Source organism: Hemiscyllium ocellatum, chromosome 6 (genome assembly GCF_020745735.1).
Source record: "Hemiscyllium ocellatum isolate sHemOce1 chromosome 6, sHemOce1.pat.X.cur, whole genome shotgun sequence".
Classification (NCBI taxonomy): Eukaryota; Metazoa; Chordata; class Chondrichthyes; order Orectolobiformes; family Hemiscylliidae; genus Hemiscyllium; species Hemiscyllium ocellatum.
In genome coordinates this window covers 123652178-123667874 of record NC_083406.1, presented here as the reverse complement: position 1 = coordinate 123667874, position 15697 = coordinate 123652178, and the positions used below count along the sequence as shown (strand labels likewise).

The following is a 15697-nucleotide window of genomic DNA, read 5'->3' as shown; positions in this document are numbered from 1 at the left end:
ACACACGCCTCACTGTACTCCCACACACACACTCACGCCTCACTGTACACACACAAGCACTCACGCATCACTGTACACACACACCTCACTGTACACAGACAAGCACTCACGCATCACTGTACACACAAACATGCCTCACTGTACACACACACATGCCTCACTGTACACCCACACACTCACGCCTCACTGTACACACACGCACTCATGCCTTACTGTACACACTCACTGTACACACACACACTCACGCCTCACTGTAGGTACACACCTCACTGTACTCACGCGCACACACAATGGCTCACACCTCACAGTGTGCACACGCGCACACTCACACTTCATTGTGTGCACATGCACACGTCCACACACACACAGTCAATGTCCACACGTGCAAGGTGCTACACAAAGCACAATCCATTTTAATTGCATTTCACTTTCAGTATAAAATATCATTTCAGTCATTGATTTGTTAAGGAGATGGACATCTGTCCAGTTAAAAGATTCAGTGTCCATCAGCTCAAGAACACATCAACAAAATTCTTTCAAGTGTTTTAAAAATAAAAATCACCCAAATGCTGGATTTGTAAAGGAATTTGTTTCTCTTCCTGATTAGATCATGGTTTAACTGTCCTATATCTCTGCAATCCGCTCTCCTAATGTAACCCACTACCACCCTGGGCAAATACATGCCCAACATCTTGTGTAGCACAGGAAATAATTCACTAACAATCATACATCCCCTCCAATGCATTCCCCCCCAACCCAACCTAAGGAGAATTTGCTCAGACAGTCTGACAGTGAGAGGACAGGGATGTGAAGTTGGTGACAGAGCAGTGAGTGACAGAGAGGGCGACTTGTGTAGAGTCAGAGGGAGGAAGAAGGAAGACGATGGGAGGGAGCGGAATAGAAACAGTCATTTTTTTAAAATACAAAGAGCAAATTCCCGAACTCTAAAGTAGAAACAAGTAAAACCCTGAGCCCTAACCAATGTCACATCATGACTGTTTAAAATGTGCAGAAAACATTAGCAGTGTCACATCAGTAGTACAAAGACTGCTTTCACACAGTTAGCCTTGCCCTCCCCTCTCTCAAACACTCCTTTATCCTCTGGGACTGACAGCAGGGGCACTGTGACAACCACTGCCCCCTCCCCCACATTCACTCCGCCCCATTTAATAGGTAACCTTTGACCTGCTGAGACAGCCCCTGCTTTGTGTCTCAGACAGGGGTCCAATTGTCCACTTCCGTGCGGCCACAGGGCTGCGGGCACCTCACTCAGAATCGCTTCTCCTCAGGGAGGCTTCCAATCAGCAGCTCCTTGTTCCCAAAGTCCCAGTATGCAGTCATGTGAAAGCTCATGTTTGACAAAACCACCAAATACTCCAGGAACGAAAAGGCTGTGTAAACTGCAGAGAGAGGCACAACATCAGGGGTCAGCTCATACAGGGACACCGCTCGAGAGGCAGGATTCTCACTGCTTTCCTGCACACTACAGGATTCCCAGTGTGGAACTGTACAAAGAGGGGAAAAGCATTAACATGTACACTGGTAGGTGGTGGGCGACGAGAGAGAGAGAGCTTCTGTCCCGACCCTGACCATCAGTGATGGTGACATCACGGCAATGTCAGTGGATGAGGAATCCTGAGTCTTTGGGGACATGGATTAGGATCCCACCATGACAGCTAGAGAAACTTCCATCAACAAAAGCAAAGAGGACCATGGCAACTATCACCGATTAGGCGAAAGTGAGGACTGCAGATGCTGGAGATTAGAGTCGGGAGTGTGGTGCTGGAAAAGCACAACAGGTCAGGCAGCATCCGAGGAGCAGGAGAATCGACGTTTCCTAATGAAGGGCTTTTGCCCAAAACGAGTCATAGATATGAGCAACACAGAAACAGACCCTTCAGTCCAATTCATCCATGCTGACCAGATATCCCAACCCAATCTAGTCCCACCTGCCAGCACCCGGCCCATATCCCTCCAAACCCTTCCTATTCATATACCTATCCAGATGCCTTTTAAATGTTGTAATTGTACCAGCCTCCACCACTTCCTCTGGCAGCTCATTCCATACACGTACCACCCCTGTGTAAAAGATTTTCCTTTATGTCCCTTTTAAATTTTCCCCCCTCTCACCCTAAACCTATGCCCTCTAGTTCTGGACTCCCCCACCCCGGGAAAGAACTTTGTCATTTACCCTATCCATGCCCCTCATAATTTTGTAAACCTCTATAAGGTCACCCCTCAGCCTCCGACGCTCCAGGGAAAACAGCCCCAGCCTGTTCAGCCTCTCCCTGTAGCTCAAATCCTCCAACTCTGGCAACACCCTTGTAAATCTTTTCTGAACCCTTTCAAGTTTCACAACATCTTTCCGATAGGAAGGAGACCAGAATTGCACATAATATTCCAACAGTGGTCTAACCAATGTCCTGTACAGCCGCAACATGACCTCTCAACTCCTGTACTCAATACTGTGACCAATAAAGGAAAGCATACCAAAGCCTTCTTCACTATCCCATCTACCTGTGACTCCACTTTCAAGGAGCTATGAACCTGCACTCCAAGGTCTCTTTGTTCAGCAACACTCCCCAGGATCTTAGTATTAATCGTATATGTCCTGCTCTGATTTGCCTTTCCAAAACACAGCACCTCACATTTATCTGAATTACACTCCAACTGCTACGCCTCAGCCCATTGGCCCATCCGGTCCAGATCCCACTGTAATCTGAGGGAACCCTCTTCGCTGTCCACTCCACCTCTAATTTTGGAGTCAGCTTAAATACACTCAATGATCTGGCCTACACAGCCAACCAATGAATTCCATGGATTCCCCACTCTCTGGCTAAAGATGTTTGTCCTTATCTCCGTTCTAAAAGATCTTCCCTTTACCCAAAGGCTGTGCCCTCAGGCCCTAGTCTCTGCTACCAATGGAAACATCTTCCCAACATCCATTCTGTCCAGGCCATTCATATTATGTGTATTTCAATTAGATCTCCCATATCCTTCTGAACTCCATCAGCTATAAACCCAGAGTCATCAAGCGTTCCTCATACGTCATGCTATTCATTCTCGTGAACCTTCTCTGTACACGCTCCAGGACCAGTCCACCCTTCCTGAGATATGGGGCCAAAACTACACACAGTACTCCAAATGTGATCTGACCAGAGCCTTACTGAGTCTCAGAAGTACATCCTTGCTTTTATATTCAAGTCCTCTCAAAATAAATGCTAACATTGCATTTGCCTCCCTAACTACTGACTCAGAGTTGAGTGTGTGTTGCTGGAAAAGCACAGCAGGTCAGGCAGCATCCAAGGAGCAGGAAAATCAACGTTTTGGGCACAAGCCCTTCATCAGGAAAGTGGAGGGGGAAGGGGGCTCAGAGATAAACAAGGGCGGTGGGGAAGGGTAGCTGGCAAGTCGATAGCTAACTGAAGCTGGGGGCTGATTGTGATAGGTCAGAGCAGAGGGGCGGATAGGTGGGAAGGAAGATGGAGAGGTAGGACTATTCAAGAGGACGGCGCCGAGTTGGAGGGCTGGATCTGGGATGAGGTGGAGTGGGGGGGAGGAGAGATTTGAAAAGTAGTGAAGTCGACGTTGATGCGGTATGGTTGGAAGGTCCCCCTAGGTGGGAGATGAGGGTGGCTTGCATTTGGCAGTGGAGGAAGCCCAGGACTTGCATGTCATTGAGCAAGTGGGAATGGGAGTTGAAGTGGTCAGCCACAGGGCACACTCCCAGACATTACTGTCACTATCCCAGGATATGTCCGGTCTCACCAGCAGGACATACCCAGCAAAGGTGGTGGCACAGTGAGATACCGTTAGAAGGGGGTTAACATTGGAGTTCTTAACATTGTCACTATGAAGTCTCATGGCATTGGGTTCGACATGGACAAGGAAACCTCCTGCTGATGACCATGTACTGTCCTCCTGTGGCTAATCAGTCAATAAAACCTGGAGGAAGCATTGTGGGTGAAAAGGTGCAAAATGTAGCAGGGTGGAGAATTTCAATGTCCACCAGCAGGACTGATGGGCAGTACCAGGACCGATGGGCAGTATCAGGACCGATGGGCAGTACCAGGACCGATGGGCAGTACCTGGATTGATGGGCAGTACCAGGATTGATGGGCAGTACCTGGATTGATGGGCAGTACCAGGATTGATGGGCAGTACCAGGACTGATGGGCAGTATCAGGACTGATGGGCAGTACCTGGATTGATGGGCAGTACCAGGACCGATGGGCAGTACCAGGTTGATTGGCAGTACCAGGACCGATGGACTGTACCAGGACCGATGGGCAGTACCAGGATCGATGGGCAGTACCAGGACCGATGGGCAGTACCAGGATTGATGGGCAGTACCAGGATTGATGGGCAGTACCAAGACCGATGGGCAGTACCTGGATTGATGGGCAGTACCAGGATTGATGGGCAGTACCAGGACCGATGGGCAGTACCTGGACTGATGGACTGTACCAGGACTGATGGACTGTACCAGGACCGATGGGCAGTACCAGGATTGATGGGCAGTACCAGGACCGATGGGCAGTACCAGGATTGATGAGCCTAACTATGGATCCTAAACAACAGTGAGCTTCGACTGGGTCTGCAGCAGGAGGTGAGGGAACCAACAACAGCAAACCATACTTGACCCCACCCTTACCAACCTGCCAGTTTGCAGATGCTTCTGTCCCTGAGAGTACCAGTAAGAGTGACCACCACACAGTCCTTCTGGAGACAAAGGCCCACCTTCACATTGGGTATAGCCTCCAGTGTTGTGTGGCACTATCACCGTGCTCCATGGGACAGACTTTGAACACAGTCAAGATTAGAGTGGGGCTGGAAAAGCACAGCAGGGTCAGGCATAATCAGATTCCTAATGAAAGGCTTTTACCCGAAACATCGATTTTCCTGCTCCTCAGATGCTGCCTGACCCTGCTGAGCTTTTCCAGCACCATTCTAATCTAGACTCTGATCTCCAGCATCTGCAGTCCTCACATTTGCCTAGCAGACTTAACAGGTTGAGCAACTCAAGACTGGGTATCCATGACATACAGTGGGCCATCACCAGCAGCAGAACTGTACTCCAGCACAATCTGTAACCTCCTGGCCTGGCATATCCCCCACTCAACCATTACCATCAAGCCAAGGGATCAACCCTGGTTCAGTGGAGAGTATAGGAGGGCATAGCAGGAGCAGTGCCAGGCAGACCCGAAGATGAGAGGTCAACCTGGTGAGGCCACCAGACAGGACAATTACTTGCCAAACAACACAAGCAGCAAGTGATAGACAGAGCTCAGTGATCCCACAACCAAAGGATCAGACCTAAGCTCTGCAGTCCTGCCACATCCAGTCAGGAATGGTGGTGGACAATTAAACAACTCACTGGAGGAGGAGGAGGTGGTTCCACACATATCCCCATCCTCAATGATGGAGGAGCCCAGCAGTACAAAAGATAGGTACACGGAAATGTCAAGTCCATCTTAGCCTCCTCTGGGGGTCTCCAGCATCACCGCTGCCAGTCTTCAGCCAACCTGATTCACTTGACATGAGGTGAAGAAATGGTTGGAAGCACTGGATACTGTAAAAGGTCATGGGCCCTGACAGCCTCCCAACAATAGTACTCAAAATCAGCACGCCCACTTCCATTGGGAAGGACAAGGGCAGCAGGGATATGGGAACACCTCCACCTGCAAGTTCCCCTCCCAGCCACTCCCCATCCTGACTTGGAAATATATCTCCGTTCCTTCAGTGTCACTGGGCCAATATCCTGGAATTCCCTCCCTAAGGGCATTGTGGGTCAACGCACAGCACATGGCCTGCAGCGGTTCAGCAAGGCAGCTCACCCCCACCTTGTTAAGGGGGCAATTAGGGACAGGACATTCACATTCCAAACCAGACTAAAACAGGTGTGTGGCTGTCTCTCACCTCCGGTTTCACAGTACGCATTGTGTCTGACGTAGAAACACAAAGCGATGGCAAACGAGCTCACATTGAACACAAACAGCCTCCGCTTCCAGCTCAGAGAGGTCCTCTCCTGTTGTGGGGAGGAGAGGATTAAAAACAGACGGCGGGCAATCAACACAGGGGGATAAAAGAGGAGGAGGATAAACAGAGGGGGGACAGGGAGGGGGAATAAACAGAGGGGGGAGAGGGAGGGGGAATAAACAGAGGGGGGACAGGGAGGGGGAATAAACAGAGGGGGGACAGGGAGGGTGGGGGATAAACAGAGTGGGGGAGAGGGAGGAGGGGGGATAAACAGAGGGGGGACAGGGAGGGTGGGGGATAAACAGAGGGGGGACAGGGAGGAGGGGGGATAAACAGAGGGGGGACAGGGAGGGTGGGGGATAAACAGAGGGGGAGAGGGAGGAGGGGGGATAAACAGAGGGGGGACAGGGAGGGTGGGGGATAAACAGAGGGGGGGAGAGGGAGGAGGGGGGATAAACAGAGGGGGGACAGGGAGGGTGGGGGATAAACAGAGGGGGGACAGGGAGGAGGGGGGATAAACAGAGGGGGAGAGGGAGGAGGGGGGATAAACAGAGGGGGGACAGGGAGAAGGAATAAACAGAGGGGGACAGGGAGGGGGAATAAACAGAGGAGGGACAGGAGGGGGGATAAACAGAGGGAGGGCAGGGAGGGGGGGGGTAAACAGAGGGGGTCCGGGTGGAGGGGGATAAACAGAGGGGGTCACGGTGGAGGGGGAAAAACAGAGGGGGTCACGGTGGAGGGGGAAAAACAGAGGGGGACAGGGAGGAGGGGGGATAAACAGAGGGGGGACAGGGAGGGGGGATAAACAGAGGGAGGACAGTGAGGAGGGGGGATAAACAGAGGGGGACAAACAGAGGGGGTCAGGGTGGAGGGGGATAAACAGAGGGGTTCAGGGTGGAGGGGGATAAACAGAGGGTGACAGGGAGGAGGGGGATAAACAGAGGGGGACAGGGAGGAGGGGGTAAACAGAGGGGGGACAGGGAGGTTGGGGGATAAACAGAGGGGGGACAGGGAGGAGGGGAGTAAACAGAGGGGGACAGGGAGGAGGGGGTAAACAGAGGGGGACAGGGAGGGGGGATAAACAGAGGGGACAGGGAGGAGGGGGTAAACAGAGGGGGGACAGGGAGGGGGGGATAAACAGAGGGGACAGGGAGGAGGGGGTAAACAGAGGGGGGACAGGGAGGAGGGGGGATAAACAGAGGGGGACAGGGAGGAGGGGGGATAAACAGAGGGGGGACAGGGAGGGGGGATAAACAGAGGGGGGAGACAGGTAAGGGGGATAAACAGAGGGGGACAGGGAGGAGGGGGTAAACAGAGGGGGGACAGGGAGGGGGGATAAACAGAGGGGGACAGGGAAGAGGGGGTATACAGGGGGGGACAGGGAGGAGGGAGGTTAAACAGAGGGGGGACAGTGAGGAGGGGGGTTAAACAGAGGGGGGACAGTGAGGAGGGGGGTTAAACAGAGGGGGGACAGGGAGGAGGGGGTTAAACAGAGGGGGGACAGGGAGGAGGGGGGTTAAACAGAGGGGGGACAGTGAGGAGGGGGGTTAAACAGAGGGGGGACAGGGAGGAGGGGGGTTAAACAGAGGGGGGACAGGGAGGAGGGGGTTAAACAGAGGGGGGACAGGGAGGAGGGGGGTTAAACAGAGGGGGGACAGGGAGGAGGGGGGTTAAACAGAGGGGGGACAGGGAGGAGGGGGGTTAAACAGAGGGGGGACAGGGAGGAGGGGGGTTAAACAGAGGGAGGACAGGGAGGGGGGGATAAACAGAGGGAGGGGTTAGGGAGGATGTGGGGGGAAGGTGAGTGGAAGTGGGAGGGGAGAGAGATTAAGAATTCATAATTCAGAAATACAATCATCTTAACAACACTGGAGAAAGATTATGCTCAGTAATTCAGAGGGGGAGAGGTGAATGGGATAAGGGGAGAGAAGGAAAAAGAGGCAGAGAGACACCAGGGAGATGGAAGAGAGAAGGGAGACATGGGGAGACAGGGATAGAAGGGAATGGGGGAAGGGAAAAGAGATATTAAGAGTGACAGAAAAATGTAATACAAGTTTCAGGAACAGCGCAATCAGGCCAACTTTATGGAGTTAGGACAGTCATATGGATCAGTTATAATCTCACTGAATGGCCTATTCCTGTTCCTATATCCTATTTTCAACCCACTGCGTCTGGTCTCTGATATTAGGTCATGGCTGATTATCTATTCAACGCATGACCCCATATCTATCGAGGTCATGAGTAGCTGGAAACCTGTCAATCTCAGCCTGAACCTTCCCAGTGAAGGAGCTTCCACAGTCTCTGGGGTCGGGAAATCTAACACTCCCCTCTGTCTGACTGAAGATGTTCCTCCTCACCGGAGTTCAACATGACCCACTGCTTATATGGGACCGTGCCCCCTGGTTACACACCCCACACTCAGGGAAAACATCCTTCCTGCTCTGTACAAAGGCTGGGTCAAGGGCACATACTTCCTCTACACTGCCCCCATCAAACACTCCCAGGGACAGGGACAGCAGGGGTGAGATATAGAGTAAAGCTCCCTCTACACTGTCCCCATCAAACACTCCCAGGGACAAGGACAACATGGGGTTAGATACAGAGTAAAGCTCCCTTACACTGCTTCCATCAAACACTCCAAGACAGGGACAGCACGGGGTTAGAGAGAGATTAGAACTCCCTGTACACCGTCCCTATCAGGGATAGTTGAGTGTGAAAGGGTACAAGTAACTGGACCATTTTCTGAAAAAAACCATTTCAGGTTGAGTTCCATCCCAGCCAAATGGCCCTCCCCCTCAGGCAGGTTCCAGGTTGCAGCTGAGTGTGGCACTGAACTCTGACCTTCCCTCTGGCTCTCTCACTCCAGCAGGATGAGGAAAACCACAAACTGTACTCTGTGCTGAGCCGAGAGGGAACTGAGAGATGGATTGCTTCACATATTGGCCATCTGTGACAAGCACACATCCTGTGGAGGAGTGTACTCCACAGCGTCACACAGAAAAATTACAGCTGACCATTTTGTCTCAGTCACGGACAGAGTTTACTCAATGCCCCGTGCTCGGCTCTCTCTAAAGGGATACTCAGCCACTTCCCGAGATCCTGGGAGCGGCTTCTGGCCACCAGTCACTGCTGTTCAGATCCTAGCTGATGTTATCTGTGAGGGGTTCAATAGCAGACTGAAATCTGCCTCTGTAGGTTATACTTTGTTTTCATGAGGTCATCTTTCACTCACTGAAATACAAACACAGAGCTGCAGAATCAATTTAAATCAGAGATTTGTTACACACAATAAATGAAGAAAATAATAGAATAAACTAAGCTACTTATAGATATTGCAAGCTTGTGACACACGGTAAAGTATAATTCCAACAGCACTCTCTCACATAATCACACCAGACAGAACCCCTTTCTTTCACTTGTATAGGACCTAACGTAGCTGATACAAATAACCTCTTCGTTGAGTATTCACACAATATGCTGAGATTTTCTCAGCTGCACATAATCTCTTCAGAGTTTTAACCAAACACTTCTGGTCTGGAACTCTCAAACTAAACTCTTTACACTGAAACATCTTATTTCTTAACAGTTCCAAATCACAGGTAGTTCTCCTATAATGGGCTGGTTGCAGCCCTGCATTATACAAAAATCGCGCTTGAGAAACAGCGCTGAAAGTGCTGGCGATGAAATCATGTTACACCCAACACATGTTTTAAAAGTCTGTGCCCCCCATTTCATCAATCATGTTACAGCAAATTCACATGAATGAAACTGGCGTTCTAGCAGAACGACCTGTATCTTCTTTCTTCATGCATCCAGCATCAAGCAGGAACTCTCAAAACTGAAACCAAAATGCTTTCTTCAATCTATGGGAGTTTCTCCTCAGTCAAAGCTCATAAATTCCAAACAGGACTAGTCAGGCATGATGCAGGATGAATGTTCCTGATGATGGGGGAGTCTAGAACCAGGAATCATTGCTAAAGGATAAGGGGTAAACCTTTTGGGGCTGGTGAGAAATTTAATGGCCCAGAGAGTGGCAAGTCTATGAAAATCACAAACGCAGAAAGTGGTTGAGGCCAAACATTATGTGGTTTCAAGGAGCAGAAATGTGGCAAATGTATCAGAGGAAGCATAGCCAGTGGATGGAATACCCACCTTATAGTCAGCCCATCATTGGTTCAGATTACATTCCAAACAATGGAGCACTACTTCCAGGCTCCCACTACCAATGCAGTTCCAAGACAGTGCCGCACTGTGGGAGGGTCAGTGCTGAGGGAGTGCCGCACTGTCGGAGGGTCAGTGCTGAGGGAGAGCCGCACTGTCAGAGGGTCAGTGCTGAGGGAGTGCCACACTGTCAGAGGGTTAATGCTGAGGGAGTGCCGCACTATCGGAGGGACAGCGCTGAGGGAGTGTCGCACTGTCGGAGGGTCAGTGCTGAGGGAGAGCCGCACTGTGGGAGGGTCAGTGCTGAGGGAGAGCCGCACTGTCAGAGGGTCAGTGCTGAGGGAGCGCCACACTGTCAGAGGGTTAATGCTGAGGGAGTGCCGCACTATCGGAGGGTCAGTGCTGAGGGAGTGTCGCACTGTTGGAGGGTCAGTGCTGAGGGAGTGCTGCACTGTCGGAGGGTTAGTGCTGAGGGAGTGCTGCACTGTCGGAGGGTCAGTGCTGAGGGAGTGTCGCACTGTCGGAGGGTTAGTGCTGAGGGAGTGCTGCACTGTTGGAGGGTCAGTGCTGAGGGAGTGTCGCACTGTCGGAGGGTTAGTGCTGAGGGAGTGGGCACTGTCGGAGGGTCAGTGCTGAGGGAGTGTCGCACTGTCGGAGGGTTAGTGCTGAGGGAGTGCTGCACTGTCAGAGGGTCAGTGCTGAGGGCGTGCTGCACTGTCGGAAGGTCAGCGCTGAGGGAGTGCCGCACTGTTGGAAGGTCAGCGCTGAGGGAGCGCTGCCCTGTTAGAAGTGCCATCTTTAGGATAAGATGTTGGAGTGATCCATTACTGCTCTATCGGGTGAATGTACAAGTACCAAATGTTGCTATTGGGAGAATTGCATGAGGCTTCTCCACAGGTACTAGCCAATAGTTACTCCTCAGTGAACATCACAAGAAATCAGCTGCCTGATCGTTCCCCATTATTGCTTGTTGGATCTTGCTATCAGCAATATTACAGGAATGATTACATATCAAAAAGGGCTTCAAGGTCTGTGGAGCACTGTTTAACATTTTGAGGATGTGAAAGGTACTTAAGAAGTATATGCTTTTCTTCTTCCTTTTGTGAGACAGAGGGAATTGTGATGGTCTAGAATGCTCTGCAGGACAATTTAGCTCCAATCGAGAATCACATACCTGAAACATTAACTGTTTCTCTCTCCATGGATGCTAACAGACTTGCTGCAATTTCTGGTTTCATTTCAGTCTAAATGGAGAATGTGTGTGTGGACTGAAGACTGAATAAGAATCTAACCCTCAACAGCAAAATAAATAGACACACTTCTCTATAATTTGGTTTAAAAAAAGGCTCCTGAGGTATCTGGGCCAATCAGACACACGGTCTGTTCCACAAACTCCCATCTGAAACACAACTTCTACAAATTATGCTGGAGGGTTTTTTTTTAAACAAAAACACCAGAGGAAGTGTTGGAGGCTGCAGATCAGAAATAAATAGCTGCAGGGAGTCAATGAGGTTTGTGCAAAGTGTCACATGCAAACTGAAAGTGAGCAAAATGTCTTGTTCAGCACAGCCATGCTTCACACAGTCCCAAAGTCACCAAATAAAAGCACAGACACGTTGGTGACTGAGTGAGAACAGGATGAGGGGCGTGAAGGGGTGGAGGAGGGGTAAACGACACTCTGGGGTTTTAGGGAATTAAGGTTTCTGCTGTGTCAGCCTGCATGTGCAGTCATTGCAAATTACAGTTCCTGATGCCCCAGCACTCTGCACGATGACTGTTCCTCCTTTATGGCTTCATTTCACAACTACAGACGACAAAAAAGCCACATGATGCAAAAAATACGCACAGACAGCAGTCCAGCATCACGCAGCCTTTACTGGTAGGGTATAGATAGATCTAACACACTTATAGCAACTGCAGCCAAGTTTAGCTGATGCAGGAAGGGATAGGCTGACTGAGAAGTGAGCTGCCAGTGTTGGAATGGAGGGGGTGAGAGGGGGAGAAACAAGGCAAGGGATTCCCTCCCCAACACCAGTGCTCAGCCCAACACCCACGTGGGGAAACTGAGTACCAACGCAAAGACCAATCCCCCCGTCCCCCAGCTAACTCCATACTCCCATCAATGATCTGTGAAACATTGGGAGTCAAACCATGCTTGGAAGGTGTTTGCCTGAAATGCCCTGCAGTGTGATAATTCCATCATGACCCACTCTTTACTGAATTTATAACATTTACTCTGGCTTAGCCATGTACATCAGATGATCATATGCTCAAAGACCTCACCTTTCAAGCCCCACTCACTTGTGAAGGATCTCTCTCAGCAGACAAAAGGTTGCCAATGTGCCGTATCGGTAAAATCAGCACAAACCAGCAACAGAAGTAGGCCTTTCACCCCATCCGGCCCTGCTCCACCAGTCAGCAAGCAGCTAATCTGATCATGGTCTCAACTTCACTTTCCCGTCGGTCCCCAAAACCCTTCGATTGCCCTGTCAATCAAAAGTCTGTCTAATTCAGCTTCAAAATATTCAACGATGCAGTGGTTGCTGACTCCTCGGATACAGAACTCTGAATCTATCCTGAGGGTTTCCTGTTTGTTAGCTCACTCTCTTTGTGAGCTAATACCTCACCCCTGACAACGTGAGCTCTTATCTTGTGCAGAAACCTTTTCAATGGCAGCTTAGAGAATGCCTTTTGGAAGTCCCAATGCACCATACCCACGGGCTCCCCCCTCTACAAGAATAAAGAGACTGTTTCTTCCAATATCCTGCGCTGGATGAGAGGTATTCGATCCAGGGTTTTCAGCTCCCACTCCAAGACAGCCTCAAGTTCCTGACACACTCCCTCTCCCTGGCAACAGACTGGGATTAAACCAGTCTTCCAGAAACTTGATGTCATGTGACCCTGAAATGAGCTTCCCTTCTTAATATTCATGTCACCACTCAAGCAGCTTGCTTCCACTTCTGTCAATTACTCCACACCATCCTGCTCTCAGCTCATCTGCTATTGAAACATTCATCCATAAGAAATGGAATAGGTCATTCGGCCCCTCAAATCTGCTTCACCAGTCAGTAGGATCACAGCTGATCCGACATTCCTCACGTCCACTCTCCTGCCTTTCCCTGTAACCTTCAATTCCCCAAATGATCAGGAATCTAGCTCAGCCTTAAAAGTACACCCTGTTAATATTTTGAAGCCTTTGATCAGATCGCCCTTTAACCTTCTAAATTCTAGAGAAAACAGACCTAATTTGGGTGATCCCACCTCATAAGGTCCCCCCTGAAGTCCAGGTGTCATCCCTGTAAACCTGCGTTGTTCTCCCTCCAAGGCCAACGCATCCTTCCTGAGACATGGTACCCAGATCTGCTCACAGGACTCTCAGGGGGGGTCGAACCAGGGTTTCATTCCATTAAAAGGTACCTTAGAAATGTAAGTTGTTGTTCTTGATTAAACCAATCAACCACGTGCTAAACACAGTCATGTTTTGAGACTTTAGGATGTAAGTTATCTGGTCCAAGCGACTTCTCAACCGTTAACCCCATCCTTTAGCTGAGTCTGTAATCTTTTACTAACAGTTTATGATCCTGTAAAAAAGCAGTATTATAAGATTTCTTGGTTCTTCCTTGTTTACTCTCCCATGTATTTTCTCCCTCTTCCATGTTTTTAGCCATCCCAATTGATCCCACCTTTTTCATCATGTCTGTCCGATCCCTCAGTCTGATACTGACCCTAATTCTGGAATGGAAGCTCTGTACTTGGCCAAGTGGGTGACACTTTCTCTTAGTACGTGTGCCAAATGGATTTGCTGAACAGACAGAGGTAGCTGATAGGCATAGACTCAGGGAATGTGTGCTCTTGCTCCATCTCAACCCGTTTCTGAGCAAATTATTTTGGAGAATGATGGGAGCTGGACATCACTGGAACGATGATCACACAATCCAGCCTTCACACACACAAACACATTCACACCCACACTGCATACGCCACTGTACATACCACCCACCCTCCAAACATCCATCCACGGGGCAATGAGGGATGTGTACGTGATCCATAGATATATATACCCCTGCACCGACCCCCCACCCCCACCCCCACCCAACTCACAGCCACAGGTTACGAAGGGAAAGGGAGACAAGAACTTTCAAAAAAACCACCTGCTTCTCTAAGTGGCTCAATACCACCCTCTCATGGCAAATGCATGAATTACATGCCAATCAAAAACTCCTGCAATTCCACTCCGTGGGGTCTGTTGTCCGAATTAAAAAGCCATCTGCTGCAGTTTTGGTTGACAGAGCCCCAGAAATCACGCTTACTCTATTCTCCACACATCACTTAAACAATTTAGAAAAGCTAGAGTGGCAAAATATTGTCAGGATATCTATCAGCTGTGGCTGTGTACCTTCTCACCTTCATTCCAGAAGCATACACAATCCTTACAGGGTCCCACAGGGAGGATGTCTCTCACTGGCTGGAGGGAGCTGGTGATAGGGTGGTGCCTAGATACTGCGACACTGTTTCAGAATAATAGGTGTGCTACTTAACACTGAGAGGAGAAGGAATGTGAGGAGGCAATGGTGCAGGGGTATTGTTGCTGACCTACTGACCCAGGGTCACAGGTCGAATTCCAGGAATCCGGGTTCAAATCCCAAAACTGCAGATGATGGGTTTTGAATTAAGATTTCATTATTAGTCTAATGGTGACCATGAAATTGTTCTGAATGTTGTAAAAACCCCAACTGGTTTACTGACCTACGAGAGAGACCGACAGCAAAGTGAGTGATTTTTCATTGAAAGAAATGACACTAAACAGGTCGCCTACAACCAACTGGGCCAAGACTGACAACAGCGGCCCTGGCTCTGATCAGGCCCTGTCAAAGGCCTCCTTAGCAACATCTGAGGACTCCTGCCAAAACTGGAAGAGCTGGCTCACAGACAAACCGAGCATCCGCCTGACACTGTCCAAAAAGCCTGATTCAGTGGGCCTGAATGAGAATGTGTATAGGGTATAAGCAGGCAGGGAAAGAGTTAATATCTAAGTTTTGTGAAACAAGAGATTCAGCTGAGCATGACTCAGATCAAATAAGAACTTACAGTTAACAATGGGGTGCTGGAGGCAAGGGTAATGGGTTAACAAGGTGGAAAAGCAGTCATTATATAGAGCCATTTCACAATATTGGAAGCATTCAGTATGCAAGGTCAGCTAACAAGGGGAAAAGAATCCATTGTATGAATCCAGTTAACAAGGTTAAGAACATTCACTGTATAACAGTAAAGGGCTTGGTCTCTGCTATTGGTACTTGCTGATTGTAACGGCCACCCAATTAATATGTATGTTGCCTTATCTGGATGCTCCTCCCTATAAAATGACGATATAGTTCATGAAGAAATTGCTGATCCAGAGAAGACGGTGAAGTCATGTCTCTGTGCACATGGGCGATTGTACTCTCTCCCTCCAGGCCCCAGAATAAAGATGATGGTGGTAAAACTATACTGTATCTCTGAGCATTTTGCTTCGACTGAGGGGGGGGGAGCAGGATGATATGACTACGTCCCAGACTCC

General features: G+C 49.7%; 1 protein-coding gene across 3 annotated transcripts in view; it reads right to left on the bottom strand.

The window, feature by feature from the left end:
- Positions 1 to 393: 393 nt before the first annotated feature.
- pgap2 (post-GPI attachment to proteins 2) overlaps positions 394 to 15697 on the bottom strand; it is a 46739-nt gene continuing 31435 nt past the window's right edge. For all 3 annotated transcript variants that reach the window (XM_060826381.1, XM_060826383.1, XM_060826382.1), the window contains exons 5-6: positions 5920 to 6028; positions 394 to 1400 (exon numbers count right to left, since the gene is read on the bottom strand). In XM_060826381.1, coding sequence (XP_060682364.1) covers positions 1270 to 1400; positions 5920 to 6028 — 240 coding nt within the window. In that variant the 3' untranslated portion in view covers positions 394 to 1269. The remainder of the gene's footprint in view (positions 1401 to 5919; positions 6029 to 15697) is intronic.